The sequence below is a fragment of the Nicotiana tabacum genome, chromosome 6, assembly GCF_000715075.1.
Source record: "Nicotiana tabacum cultivar K326 chromosome 6, ASM71507v2, whole genome shotgun sequence".
Taxonomy (NCBI): Eukaryota; Viridiplantae; Streptophyta; class Magnoliopsida; order Solanales; family Solanaceae; genus Nicotiana; species Nicotiana tabacum.
In genome coordinates, this window is record NC_134085.1 from 217,605,847 (window position 1) to 217,620,117 (window position 14,271).

The 14,271-nt window shown below is 37.9% G+C and overlaps 2 protein-coding genes across 3 annotated transcripts; one reads left to right on the plus strand and one right to left on the minus strand.

Moving 5' to 3' along the window:
- Nucleotides 1–5,654: 5,654 nt before the first annotated feature.
- Nucleotides 5,655–8,305, plus strand: LOC107798952 (alternaria stem canker resistance protein 1). 2 transcript variants are annotated; one of them, XM_016621981.2, is made up of 7 exons: nucleotides 5,655–5,793; nucleotides 5,955–6,127; nucleotides 6,222–6,466; nucleotides 6,560–6,715; nucleotides 6,899–7,084; nucleotides 7,825–8,006; nucleotides 8,093–8,305. In XM_016621981.2, the coding sequence occupies exons 2-7, from the start codon at nucleotides 5,987–5,989 to the stop codon at nucleotides 8,122–8,124; spliced, it is 942 nt and encodes a 313-aa protein (XP_016477467.1). In that variant the 5' UTR covers nucleotides 5,655–5,793; nucleotides 5,955–5,986; the 3' UTR covers nucleotides 8,125–8,305. The 2 variants fall into 2 exon arrangements, with proteins under 2 accessions (XP_016477467.1, XP_016477468.1); XM_016621982.2 differs by having other exon boundaries at nucleotides 5,660–5,798.
- Nucleotides 8,306–8,821: 516 nt separating this feature from the next.
- Nucleotides 8,822–12,747, minus strand: LOC107798951 (uncharacterized). Its single transcript, XM_016621980.2, has 6 exons — nucleotides 12,358–12,747; nucleotides 11,301–11,443; nucleotides 10,491–10,634; nucleotides 10,192–10,377; nucleotides 9,818–9,942; nucleotides 8,822–9,291 (listed from the first exon to the last, which is right to left on the minus strand). The coding sequence occupies exons 1-6, from the start codon at nucleotides 12,560–12,562 to the stop codon at nucleotides 9,066–9,068; spliced, it is 1,029 nt and encodes a 342-aa protein (XP_016477466.1). The 5' UTR covers nucleotides 12,563–12,747; the 3' UTR covers nucleotides 8,822–9,065.
- Nucleotides 12,748–14,271: the final 1,524 nt, after the last annotated feature.

The following is a 14,271-nucleotide window of genomic DNA, read 5'->3' on the forward strand; positions in this document are numbered from 1 at the left end:
TTCATCTATTGAAGAGATGCATTTTAGTCAAGTCAATGTTAATTAGACATAAAATCATGGAGAAAAGAATGATGGTGAAATTGTTCCATCAACCTGTTGCGGAAGCCAAATGTATAGAGTGTGAATAAGTCACAACTACTATACCAAAAATTATGACAGCCACCAAATAATAAATAAGACAATAAAGCAATAATAAAGGGAACACCAGAATTTACGAGGTTCGGCTAATTTTGCCTACTCCTCGGACACAACCAATATTTTATTCCACTCAAAAATACAAGTGAAATAATACTAAAGAGAGAAGATACAAACGCCTTAAACAGATGAGAAAACAAATGAGAGGTGTGTTTCAATCCTAAACATTAGGCCTTCTTTTATAGGGGAAAAATCCCCCCCAAACTTAACTCCCAACCAATGTGGGACTTTGGCATTTTGCCAAACTTCAACAAATCTCCACCTTGGCAAAATTCCACATTTTCAATTCTCTCTCAATAACAAATTTTGGTTGTGTCTTCATCTTCAATCTTCAGTGTTCAACAATGTTGATCAAATCCAAACAATGTTGAAACTTGACCGCAGTCACCACCTTTGTCAGCATATCAGCAGGATTCTCTGTAGTATGAATTTTCTTCACCGTGACTCCACCTTCTTCTATGATTTCTCGTACGAAATGATACCGAACATCAATGTGCTTCGTCCTTGCATGATAAACTTGGTTCTTCGCTAATTGAATAGCACTTTGACTATCACAAAAAATTGTGATACCTTTTTGTTCAACACCAAGCTCCTTTAGCAATCCTTGAAGCCAAATTGCCTCTTTCACAGCATCTGTAATAGCCATGTACTCTGCCTCTGTTGTAGACAAAGCAACTGTTGACTGCAAAGTAGACTTCCAACTAACTGGTGCCTTTGCAAAAGTAAACACATAACCAGTAGTTGATCTTCGTTTGTCCATATCACCCGCAAAATCTGAGTCACAATATCCAACTACAAACTGATTGTCTTCCTGCTCAAAAACTAACCCGACATCTACAGTATTATGAATATACCGTAGAATCCACTTCACAGCTTGCCAATGCTCCTTCCCTGGATTGTGCATATATCTGCTAATAACTCCAACAGCTTGTGAAATGTCAGGCCTTGTGCAAACCATTGCATACATCAAGCTACCAACAGCATTTGCGTATGGTACCTTTGACATATACTCTCGTTCAGCTTCATCCATTGGCGACATAGTAGTACTTAGCTTAAAATGGGAAGCAAGTGGAGTACTAACTGGCTTAGTCTTGTCATCTATGCCAAAACGTTGAAGTACTCTCTTCAAATATTCCTTTTGAGATAAACAGAGTTTCTTTGAACGTCTATCTCTAATTATCTCCATGCCAAGAATTTTCTTTGCCTCACCCAAATCCTTCATCTCGAACTCCTTCTTCAGTTGAATCTTCAACTTATCAATTTCTTCCGAATTCTTGGAAGCAATCAACATATCATCAACATATAAGGAGAAGATATACAAAGGAACCATCTTTAAGCTTGTGCAAATACACACAATGATCGTATTTGCTTCTCTTGTACCCTTGCTGCAACATAAACTCGTCAAATCGCTTGTACCATTGTCTAGAAGATTGTTTCAATCCGTACAACGATTTTTCAAGTTTGCACACCATATTTTCTTTTCCAGCAACTTTGAATCCTTCTGGCTGAGTCATGTAGATTTCCTCCTCCAAGTTTCCATGTAAAAACGCAGTTTTTACATCCATCTGAACTAGTTCCAAATCCAATTGTGCTACCAAAGCCAACATAATTCTAATGGAGGAATGTTTTACAACTGGAGAAAACACTTCATTGTAATCAATTCCCTCCTTTTGAGCATATCCTTTGGCCACCAATCTTGCTTTGTAGCGAACATCTACTTGGTTAGGAAATCCTTCCTTCTTTGCAAATACCCATTTGCACCCAATTGCTTTCTTTCCCTTCGGGAGATTGGCCAATCTCCATGTATGATTCTGATGAAGGGACTGTATCTCATCATTCATGGCAATCCTCCACTTATCTTCTTCTGAACTTTGAACAGCGTCTTTATAAGTAGTAGGAACATCATCAGCTACAATTGAGGTTGCACAAGCAACCGTCTCTATGAGACGAACAGGTTTCGTTATTGTTCTTTTTGGCCTGCTGGTTGCTATTGATTCAAGTTGTTGTTGAGATTCCTGAGTTGGAATCTCCTCTACTGGCTCTCCTTCCAGAGGGTAATCTTCATTTGTTTCCTCCTCTGCTTCTTGTGTAGGAAAAATAAATTTTCCCTCAAACTCCACCTGCTTAGAAGCACCTTCATCTTGTTTGGTATCTTCTGTTACCTTATTTACCATAGCAAATTCATCAAAGGTAACATCTCTGCTGAATATTACTTTCTTTGTCATAGGACACCATAAGCGATATCCTTTGACTCCAGAAGTAATTCCCATAAAAATAGCCTTCTTTGCCCTTGGATCCAATTTTGACTCCGTCACATGATAATATGCAGTTGAGCCAAACACGTGCAAAGAGTTATAATCTACAGCAGGTTTTCCATACCATTTTTCAAATGGTGTTTTGCCATCAATAGCAGCAGATGGTAGACGATTAATGAGGTGGCATGCATATGTAATTGCCTCAGCCCAAAATTCTTTGCCCAAGCCAGCATTGGACAACATACACCGTACCTTCTCCAGCAAGGTCCGGTTCATACGTTCTGCCACTCCATTCTGTTGTGGTGTATGTCTAACAGTGAAGTGTCGGACGATGCCATCATTTTCACAGACCTTATTGAAATGATCATTTTTGTATTCACCTCCATTGTCTGTGCGAATACACTTGATCCTCCTGCCTGTTTGATTCTCCACCATCGTCTTCCATTTGAGAAAAATTCCCAGCACTTCATCTTTGTTTTTCATTGTATACACCCACACTCTTCGAGAAAAATCATCAACAAAGGTTACAAAATAGTGCTTCCCACCCAATGAAGGTGTTTTGGAAGGACCCCAAACATCAGAGTGTACATAATCCAAAATGCCTTTAGTATTATGGATCGCTGTACCAAATTTAACCCTTGTCTGTTTCCCTTTAACACAATGCTCACAAAACTCCAAGTTGCAAGCCTTTACTCCTTTTAACAATCCTTGATCTGATAGAGTTTTCAAGGATTTTCCTCCAGCATGTCCCAAGCGCATGTGCCATAGCTTGGTTGCTTCTGCCTCTTTGTCGTCACTGGATGTTACTGTCGCTGTCCCAATAACTGTACTGCCACGATAGCGGTACATATTATTATTCTTCCGATTAGCCTTCATTACCACTAGTGCACCGGAGCATACTCTCATCACTCCATTTTCTGCAATGATTTTGAACCCTTTTGATTCTAGGGCTCCCACAGAGATGGGATTCTTCTTCAAATCCGGTACATATCGAACATCTATCAATGTTCTGATCATTCCATCATGGTTCCTTAATCGTATTGAACCAATGCCATATGAGGTAAGAGGGCTGTTATCCGCTGTGTGGATGACTCCATATTCTCCTTCTTGAAATTCCACGAACCAGTCCCTGTTGGGACACATATGATAGCTACAAGCCGAGTCCATCAACCATATGTCTGATGATGTTGATGACTCTATTGTAACTAATGAGAAGTCTGAATCATCACAATCAGCTACATTTGAATCCATAATAGCCTTTCCATTGTTATGTTTGGCCTTATTCTTCAACTTCGGACAGTCTTTCTTCCAGTGCCCTTTTTCTCGACAAAAGGCACATTCATCTTTGCTGGGTCTGGATCTTGACTTGGATCTTCCCTTCTTTGTCCTCGTTTGATTTTGAGGATGACCCCTCACAAATAGTGCTTCTCCTTCTCCGCCCTTCTGTTTTTCTCGCTTTCTTTGTTCATAGCTGTACAAAGCCGAACAAACTTCTCTGAGAGAAACTTCGTCATTTCCATGGAGTAGAGTAGTTTCAAGGTGCTCGTACTCATCAGGAAGTGACGCCAACAACATCAAGGCCAAGTCACCATCATCATAAGTTGTATCCATATTTTGCAAATCTGTAACCAACTTATTGAAACTGGTGATATGTTCATTCATCGTGGTACCAGGAACATAGGTGAAGTGAAACAGTCTCTTCTTCATGTACAATTTATTTTGACTGTTTTTCTTCAAAAATTTATCCTCCAGTGCTTTCCATAATTTACTTGCAGAAGTTTCCTTTGTGTATGGATATTTCTGCTCTCTAGCAAGGTAGGATCGAATGGTACCGCAAGCAACACGGTTAATAATTCTCCAATCTTCTTCTCCAATAACATCTGGTTTCTTTTCTTCAATGGCCAGATCTAGCCCTTGTTGAAAAAGGACATCTAGAACCTCGCCTTGCCACATCCCAAAATGTCCGGACCCGTCAAATATTTCGACCGCAAATTTCGCATTTGACACAATTCTTGTCATAAGCGAAGATGCCAATGATGACGTATTGTTGACACTTGATGTAGATTCTTCTTGTTTATTGTCTCCCATCTTTGACACAAATATTATTTAATAGCTGACGACACAAATCAAGATTATTTCCTTTCTGGTGTGGAAGATCAGACTAAGCTGCAACCACAGAGCATACTCAGACAGAACCTTGACTCAGTTACCAAGATAAATCTTTTCTGATGTGGAAGATCAGACTATGCTGCAACCACAGAGCATACTTAGACAGTACCTTGGCTCTGATACCAATTGTTGCGGAAGCCAAATGTATAGAGTGTGAATAAGTCACAACTACTATACCAAAAATTATGACAACCACCAAATAATAAATAAGACAATAAAGCAATAATAAAGGGAACACCAGAATTTACGAGGTTCGGCTAATTTTGCCTACTCCTCGGACACAACCAATATTTTATTCCACTCAAAAATACAAGTGAAATAATACTAAAGAGAGAAGATACAAATGCCTTAAACAGATGAGAAGACAAATGAGAGGTGTGTTTCAATCCTAAACATTAGGCCTTCTTTTATAGGGGAAAAATCCCCCCCAAACTTAACTCCCAACCAATGTGGGACTTTGGCATTTTGCCAAACTTCAACACAACCACTGCGTAGCAAAGACGAATTCAAAATTTAAAGTTTATGAGTTACTACCGTAATCTCAAACTAATATGTAATAATAACTGGGTTCATAGATATTTATAAATATTTCGTAATTTTTTAATTTAAATACAAGAGCTACACAAAAATTACTATGTTTTCCATGTATAATGCTCTAGATCTGCCATTGTCGTGCAGCCACGCTTGAGATTTAAGGCTTTTTTACCACGAAGCCTACCACGAAACTTCTAATATGTATTGCCTTAAGTTAAAAAGAAAGAGTAAAAAGAAATTACTGATTTTGCATTTCTTGCATAGGAAATTTTATTATTTTTCTGTATTTCAAATGGAAAGAAATGTTTGTCAGCTTTTGATTCTTATCTTATCGATGATGTCGGGGTTCTTGTCTTTTCCACCCAATTGGGACTAAAAGTTACACTCTTTTAATCATAGAGTCGACCCGTCAGATTTTGATTTTTCAACTAAAATTCCTCAGCGAAATTTCCAGGACATATCACAATGAGAATATGACTTTGCTACTACTAATTAACTACTCTAGCATTTTTGGTAACTCATTCTAACAAACACAAGAGGGGTTGTGAGTTCGAGTCTCACCAAGAGCAAGGTGGGAAGTTCTTGGAGGGAAGGATGCCGGGGCTCTATTTGGAAACAGTCTATCTGCCCTAGGGTAGGGGTAAGGTCTGCGTACACACTATCCTCCCCAGACCCCACTAAGTGGGATTATACTGAGTTGTTGTTGTTGTTGTATTCTAACAAACACAAAGTTCATTTCCTTTTTTGGTCGAACATGATATACTAATATATAAGGTAAACTAATTAGTGTCTGTTACACAGTTAGTTTCCATTAATTCGAAGAGAAGCCCGAGATGAAGAAATTGTATCAAGCTGCTGCTTCAGTTGATTGGGAGAAAGAGTCTTACCCTGAGTACAAAGATTTGAATTTTCTTATCATTTTCGCTCTATTCTTCCCCATCGTTCGATTCATACTCGACAGATTTGTTTTCGAGGTAATTAAACAAATATCTGCGTTTTTTTTCTCTTGAAAATCTGAGATTGATTTGGTCCGGCCAATATATATTAATTTTTTTACCGTGATGCTAGGCATTGGCTAAGCGCATGATTTTTGGAAATGAGCAAAAGTTGGTAAATATCAATGGCAGTAGAAGGAGGAGGAGGAGGAGGAGGAGGAGGATCAACAAATTCAAAGAGTCAGCATGGAAATTAGTATATTTTTTATCTGCTGAGATATTGGCACTTGTTGTTACTTGTAATGAGCCTTGGTTCACAAATACTCGATATTTTTGGTCAGGACCTGGGGATCTGGTTTGGCCTGATTTAAAAATGAAGTGAGATTCTTAACATCTTCTAAGATTTTTTAATCATATCTGAATCAGGAACATAATGTTTATTTTATAACCTGGTTAATTTAATTATGGCAGATTAAAGCTGAAAGGGTTGTACATGTATGCTGGAGGATTCTACTTATACTCCATATTTGCATTGCTCTACTGGGAAACAAGACGCAAAGATTTTGCTGCCCAAATGGTTCATCACATAACAACAGTGTCACTCATTGTGCTGTCTTACATTTTCGGGTATAATTATAATCACCTTTTTCGAGTACTACTACTCCCTCAATTTTAATTTAGATAAGATAGTTTGACTCGCAATAGAAATGTGTGGACTAATAAGAAAATTGTGTCGTCTAAATTGAAACGGAGAGAGTATTATTTAGCAAAAAACCGTTCGTGTGAGTTCTGAGCATTCTGTTTTTGTAGGTTAACCCGTGTTGGATCAGTGATTCTAGCAATTCATGACGGAAGTGATGTATTTATGGAGATTGCTAAGATGTCAAGATACAGTGGCTTCCAAAGGATTGCTGATATTTTCTTCATTATTTTCGCAGTGGCTTTTGCATCACTTCGTATTATCTGCTTTCCTTTCTGGGTACTCCGAAGCACATGGTAAGTTCACTACAGTTAATTAACCATTACCACTATGCTCATAGTAACATACTACTTCCTCTGCCTCAATTTATTTGTCATACTATGCCGAAGCACAAGGAGTAGTATTCAAAGGCAGATCTAGGATTTGGAGCTTCCGTATGCCACGTAGTTGTGAATGTCCATGTGTCGCTATTTATACATTGAGAGAGTAAATATTTTGTCGGTTTGAGCAACTTTGGACTTTGGTTCGGTTACTTATTTTTTTTTGGTATATAATATAAATCGATTGAACGGAAAAATATAGTAATATAATTATGATAGAGCGAAGATTTACAAAAGAAAATGTTATTTTAACTTTGTGTGAAAAAAGCAAATATTTATCAAATAACAGACACGAAAAGTCAAAAGTGAAAAAATAAAGATCGTTAACAATAATTACGAAAGAAGAAAAAAGAGAACGAAAGGTTAAAAAATTGTTGCCATTGGGGTTCAATCTTTCACAACCAAGGTGGAATCTCCTACCCTTTGTCATTGGCACCTTTGTCCAAGTGGCGTTTTAAATGCATATACGATTTCTTATAAATATATAGAGAGAGTTTCGACCGAAGCTTGCGGGTGGCGTGATCCACCCCTGGTAATATTTATTTAGCAGTAAAGAAAATTAGCCCAAAGTTTATTTATAATTGAGCTTGTTGTTTTCTGTTAGTTCAGTTTCTCTGTACCATACCATGAAATCAGCATTTTTTTGAACTCTGCAGCTACGAAATTCTTTTCATAGTGGACACAGAGAAGAACCGGACTGAAGGAACCATACTGTACTTTTTGTTCAATTCACTGCTGGTGTGTTTGCTTGTTCTTCACATCTTTTGGATGAGACTCATATTACGAATGGTTAACGATCTCATAACAAAAGGCCACATTACTGATGATGTCCGATCAGGTAAATAACCTTTGCTTCATTTATCGTGTATACTTCCAGCATGACAGCTTGTGATTTTACACTGCATTTCTAAAAATGATTTGCAGATTCTGAATCCGATGATGAGCACAAAGACTAATCCTTCAATAACAAGATTATAAAATAACATGGATTATAGGCGTTGCTGATGTGGATGAACAATTAAACTAGGAAAATTACAGCCAAACCCTTTATTCGGAGTTCCAATCATGTGTATTTTGCCTATATGTATAAAACGAGTTTCATTATTGGAATTATGAGCTCTACGGATGAACTTTCAATTTAATTTGTTTCAATTGTTTCCCCCGTAAATAGGAGGGGAGCCTTAATGTAACTGGTAAAGCTGTTGCCATGACCAGGAGGTCACGGGTTTTGAGCCGTGGAAACAGCCTCTTGCAGAAATGCAGGGTAAGATTGCATACAATAGACCCTTGTGGTTCGGCCCTTCTCCGAACCTAGCGCATAGCAAGAGCTTAGTGCACCAGACTGCCCTTCAACTGTTTCAACCGTAAACAGCTAAATTCGCTGCATATTTCAGCAACTCATCCAAAAAAAGAGAGGGATTTATGAAAATTTGAGAAAACAATATACATGAATTTTGCTCCCAGATTCGAATGTCGAACAACGAATGTAGCGAAGTAAAGGTGTACCAGTGCGTGGTCGTCGGAAAAGCTTCTGGAAAAATAGGCACCACAGATAGCTGAGATTTCAGTAACGAGAATAGCATAAAGGACGGCGCGGCAGAGGAAAGGGCTGGCAAAAACAAATGCAACCTGGCCATGTAAGGCAAAAGATTCTTTTGGCGTAAGAAATATAGAGTGTGGATGATTCACCATTCAACAATTATAAATAAAAACGTATGACTGCTAAAGCCTCTTGCCATGGAATGCAATCCAAACAATAACAAACTATTGCTGCTTCTCTCACATTTTAACAGGGAAAAGTCAAGAATAGTAACTTGCAGTAAGTTATGTAATAAGCTAAAAGACGTTATAAGATGATTCATCTGTAAACTAACCCAACAAATCTTGTCCTATCCTTTCAATGGGAAAACTTTGAGATCAATTTGTCAACATGAATTATGATATCATCTATGCGAGGTCGAACTGTCCCCTGAGGTTGAAGCATCCATGTCACAAATTGGTGAAGGGCTTCCGGATATGGAGGTTTAGGTCCGGCTGGCCATTTTATCTGTGCATTTACAATAGCCAACTGCAGACTTCCACCAGATTCCCCAAGTGCATACTCAAAGGGAGATACTCCATACCTGCAATAGAGATGATGAAAAGATTGGTTACTTCTTATTCATATACACACCGCATAGAAACCACTTTCATGGTCAAGAGATATCTCTATCCTCTGAAATGCCAAAGGTGGGAAACAACTCAATACTTTATCTAAAAAAAAGGGCATGAAAGCTAAACTTGGTATCTACCATAATGAGAAGTAATGGCATGATAAAGCAGTCTCAGTATAAAAAGTAGGGAGCTCTATTTGCAGTGTAAGACCAACCATATTTATTTAACAAAAGTACAAAACTCGTTAGCATTTAATATCTGATTTTCCCATTGATGCTACTTTGACCAGCTCCAAAGAAGAGCCATTTGCACAAGACTGCAACGTAGTACAAGCACCAAACTACTAATGCTACGTACATGTGCAGCAGGTGCAACAAATAGAATAGTTGAGCCAACTTTTGGACAATCTTGTTGCAACTATACGGGACATAGGATTTCACTCTCTCTTGCACGGAGAGAGCTTCAGGTATTAGAAAGTGTTGAGAGGATTCTTACATTATTGCATATAATGTACAACCTAATGACCAGATATCAGTTCTTTCGTCAATATCACATTGGCTTGGGCAATCCCATAATTCAGGTGCTCGGAAGGGTGCGGAAACGTGCTCAGATGCCCATTCCTACATTATCAGCACCACAAAAGACAGCACATTAAGGAAAATGCAACAGTTAAGGTGTAATATGTAAGAAATGGGTGTCAACCAAGAACACAATATGAATTAACTACTACTTGCAATTTGCATATAAAGGTAGCAGTATTGGTGAAAACATTCAGCCCAAACTTGTTCAAAAGAAGGAACCTATTAGAAATTTACAGGCATATAAACAGCAGAAAATATGTATACATTTAAAAAAGGAAATGAAAGTACCTGCAGCTGCAAGGCCTCAGAACGAGAGCGGATTTGCCTTCTTGCAGGACGTGTACTTCCAAAATCCATTAATACAGCAAGAGGTGGCTGTCCTTTCCTATGAGTTAAAAGGACATTACCAGGTTTGACATCATTATGTGCATAAGGAGGATCAAAGCTATGCATATGCTTGAGTCCTGCACAAAGCTGGATAATAATGTTTCTTAAAATACATTCTAGGCTCCAAAATTGATGATGTCCTCCTCTTATATTCTCACAAATTAAATGCACATTTGCAAAAATACAGATCCTTAGTTCACCTGGCGAAATATTTGAAGAACATCCGAAGTGGAAAAGAATTCTTTCTTAGCTTTCATGGCTGTGGCATTATCCAGTAATGTCCCATCCAAATGTACCGGAAACAACAAGTAAGCTTCATGCTTCCAGGACTGATCTGGTGCGGCCTATCCAACAGAGTAAGATATTTATATAGAATATAATGAAAATGGAACATATAGTAGAGGAAAGGGTACAAGGAATACACATATCAGCAGGCACATAGTGTGGAGTACAGCTATGACATATTAACATGATTATAACTTGCCGTTTCATAAATGTCAACTGAGAGTTGCCCAAACTCCATGCCAAATAAGCAGAGAATGTTGGAATAGCAATACCTCTTCACTTTATATGATTGTTTGCCATCCCCCCCCCCCCCCTCCACCCACACACACAAAAAAAAAAACCACCCCAAAAAAAAAAAGAGCTGGGTTCTCAAAGAAAAGTACTACAGAGAAAACATGTTTGACACTCCACATGATCGATAGAATTTTGTATTATTTTGGACTTCAACCATCATTTTAAGACTGAAGAGTGAGCAGTACATCTTTAGAGAATTCAGCTCCTCGGAGTACATCTAAGAGTTCCTGGAACGGCATAAGCTAATCTATTATGGATGATACTGCAAACTCAATTTAATTTTTCCACCACCTAATTGTGCAAAGCCTTCTTGTTCACATAAAGTCTTGACATGGACATCAGTGTATTACTAACAAAAGAGATCAAAATACAGAGTTGGTTTCTTTTTTGGGGGGGTTGGGGGTGGGGCGCACAGTGCCTGCAGAAATTACCTTGACTGCGATGATAGCATGATCAAGGAGAGGAAGCAGATTGCGATGAGTAAATAGAGATGAAACACGAATCTCCTCTTTCACCAACTCCAACTGTTCAGTGTTCTGAATAAGAACCTTCTTCATAGCATAAGTTCCATCATCTGCACATTAAGAGAGTTTTTCAATTGTTTTGTTACAGAATAAAAGAACATGAATACAATAACTGCACACCAAGGTTCAAAGACAAAGCTTAATCTTTGCACTTCCCTTTCCAAAGAGAAAGATTTCATGAATCAGAGTAAACTGGGCCAATAACTACTGAAGTCTGACCTACTAACTGCTAAAAGGAGTTGAAGAACTACTTCTAGTGAAAATATCATTAGGAAAGAAAGCCAATCAGAGAAAGAAAAAGAAAGAATAAGAAACCCAAAAGCTCCTAATGTTCATTCCTGATGCTTAAAAACATGTATAATAGAGTTCATTTTTCTTGGTATTTTACTTCTTCTCTGAATGGAAAAGTTGGGGTAGAGAGGAATATCTACAAAACCTACAGAACTTAGGTCAGGTCAATGCAGCAATCAATATAACTACAGGTACACAGGGAAGAAGCACATTTTGGAGTAAAATACGCCTCTAGTAAATAGAGAATTTGAGCAATATTTGCCAAACCACTCTAACATCATTTTTTTTAGATATCTAAACCACAGAAACATCAGTGAATCAAAAAACAAAAATCCAAATTTGAAGATGATCAACCTATATATATATACACACACACACTCTGATTCAAGAAATAGAAAAGCATGGAGGTTGGGGTACAGAGCATTAGAGCAATCACCTCAATCCCAGTTCCTCATCGCCAAGTGCAACCATAAGAACGTTTGGAAAGATCATATAAGCAATTGATATTGACTTGCAGTAGTAACTATTAGTAACGAAAACCAAAGCAAATCGCATACAATTGGAGAAAAGGAACAAAACCCATTATGCACTAAGCTGACCCAATTGTCAGACCACAAGTAAAGTATGAATTTTTAGCTATAAAAATAGAGAGAGAGTGTGTGTATGTGCGTACCGGAGAGGTGAGAAGAGTCCTTGAATTTGTTTGAAAGACCAGGGTTAGAAGTGTCAGAGATGACCTCCTTCACGAGGAAAACGTACGCGAAGCCGCCCTCCCCGAGCTGCCGGACGATTCTAAAGCGATTCTCATTGATCCAAACATCCCCACCACCATTAACGGCGTCGTATAAAGCATTCAACCCCGAGAACGAGCACCCCATCTCTTTTCCGATCAACTGCCTGAGTTATGGGTCAGCTCCCTCTCTCTCTCTCTCTTCCTAGATCTCACACTCTCCCTTTCTCTCTCTTCTTTTTTTCTTTACTTCCGTTTTCGTCTCTCTCGGATCCACCACCTGTATGCGTATCGATTGAGTTCTAATTACTCTACTAGTTGACTTTACCCGGTTGACTTGCTGCTTGCTCAGGGTGCAGTGGTGCATTCCCATTGGCGTTTGGTCGAGGGTAAAACGGTCATTTCGAAGGTCAGGTCAAGTTATGGTTGAATTCGTAACAGTACGCAATTAAATAGTACTGCCTCCGTTCCAATTTACGTGAACCTGTTTGACTGGGCACGGAGTTTAAGAAAAAAATTTTTTTGAAATTTGTGGTCCTAAACAAGTCCAAATGGGGCCAGAGTATTTGTGTGGTTATAAAAGCTTCTCATTAAGGGTAAAGTTGTAACTTTAAGCTAAATTGTTACCAAATTTAGAAAGGATCGAACCAAAAAGGAAATAGGTTCACATAAACTGGAACGGAGGTAGTATTGGATTATGAACGAAGATTAAAATGCACAATAGATAATGTAATTTTGGTAGTATATTCTGTAATTAGCCATTCAAATGGTTGTTGATATTTCCAGGTATTGTAGTTTTTGTTATGTAAAATCACCTTTTACGGTTAACTCTATAATGCTAAGAAGATTATACTGAAAATATTTAGAATTTAGGTTCGGCTTATTTAATACATATTTAGAAACAGAATGTACTATTTGTATAAGTTCATAAGCTTTAGAGGGAATAGTTTTTTTTTCTCTATATAAAGAAATTGATCTTCTCTTCAAACTCAATTAAATCAAATAACGTTACGTTACCGAGTCCTCCTTTGCAACCTTCTGTAAAATACTTTTCCTTCTCCAATTTTCTATTCTAAAGATCAAGTTCCATAGTCCTTGCTTTCCAATAGAATTTCTCCACTGTTTACTTAGTCTTGAAATTCGTAGGCTTATCGTATCCACTAAAGCTATTTGCCAATAGTTTCATAGCAATCTTGCAGAGGAAATGGTGCAAATATCACTTTTAGGAAAGCGTTTCGTACGTGTTTCAAGCCTCCAATCCTGTGATCATGATTTATATTTTATAACAATCTAAAAAGATATTTCTATTCTGGTTTTTGGGTGGTATTGGACAGTTTTACTTTGTTGAAGTTTGGTGATGTTCTTATCTTCTGAAGTAAAAGAAATTTTCGCTGCCTTGTTTACAATTTTGGCTTCACTAGATTTAATTTAATCTCCAGTTTGTTGATCAAGATCTCTTGGTTCTCTTTTGGTTTCGCTGGTTAGATTTTGAATCTACAATTCTGCTTTTTATTATTTTTCTTTGCGGCAGTTACTCACCAAACCCAAGTTTAGTGATGTTTGGCTACAATCCATGTTTTTGCAAGTAATTTTTACAATCCATGCTTTTGCAAGTTTAGTGATGTTTGGCTACAATCCATGTTTTGAATCTACAATCCATGTGTCACGACCCCGATTCACCCTCCGTGAACCATCGTGACGGCACCTAGCCTCTATGATTAGGTAAGCCTAAAATGCGGAAGATAAATCAATTTGCGGAAGAAAACAATTCAAAACATAAATAGAATGATATAACAGCGTTTAAAAGTGTCGCTCGGCATACACAATATAAATCCTCAAAACTAATACATTTTCCCA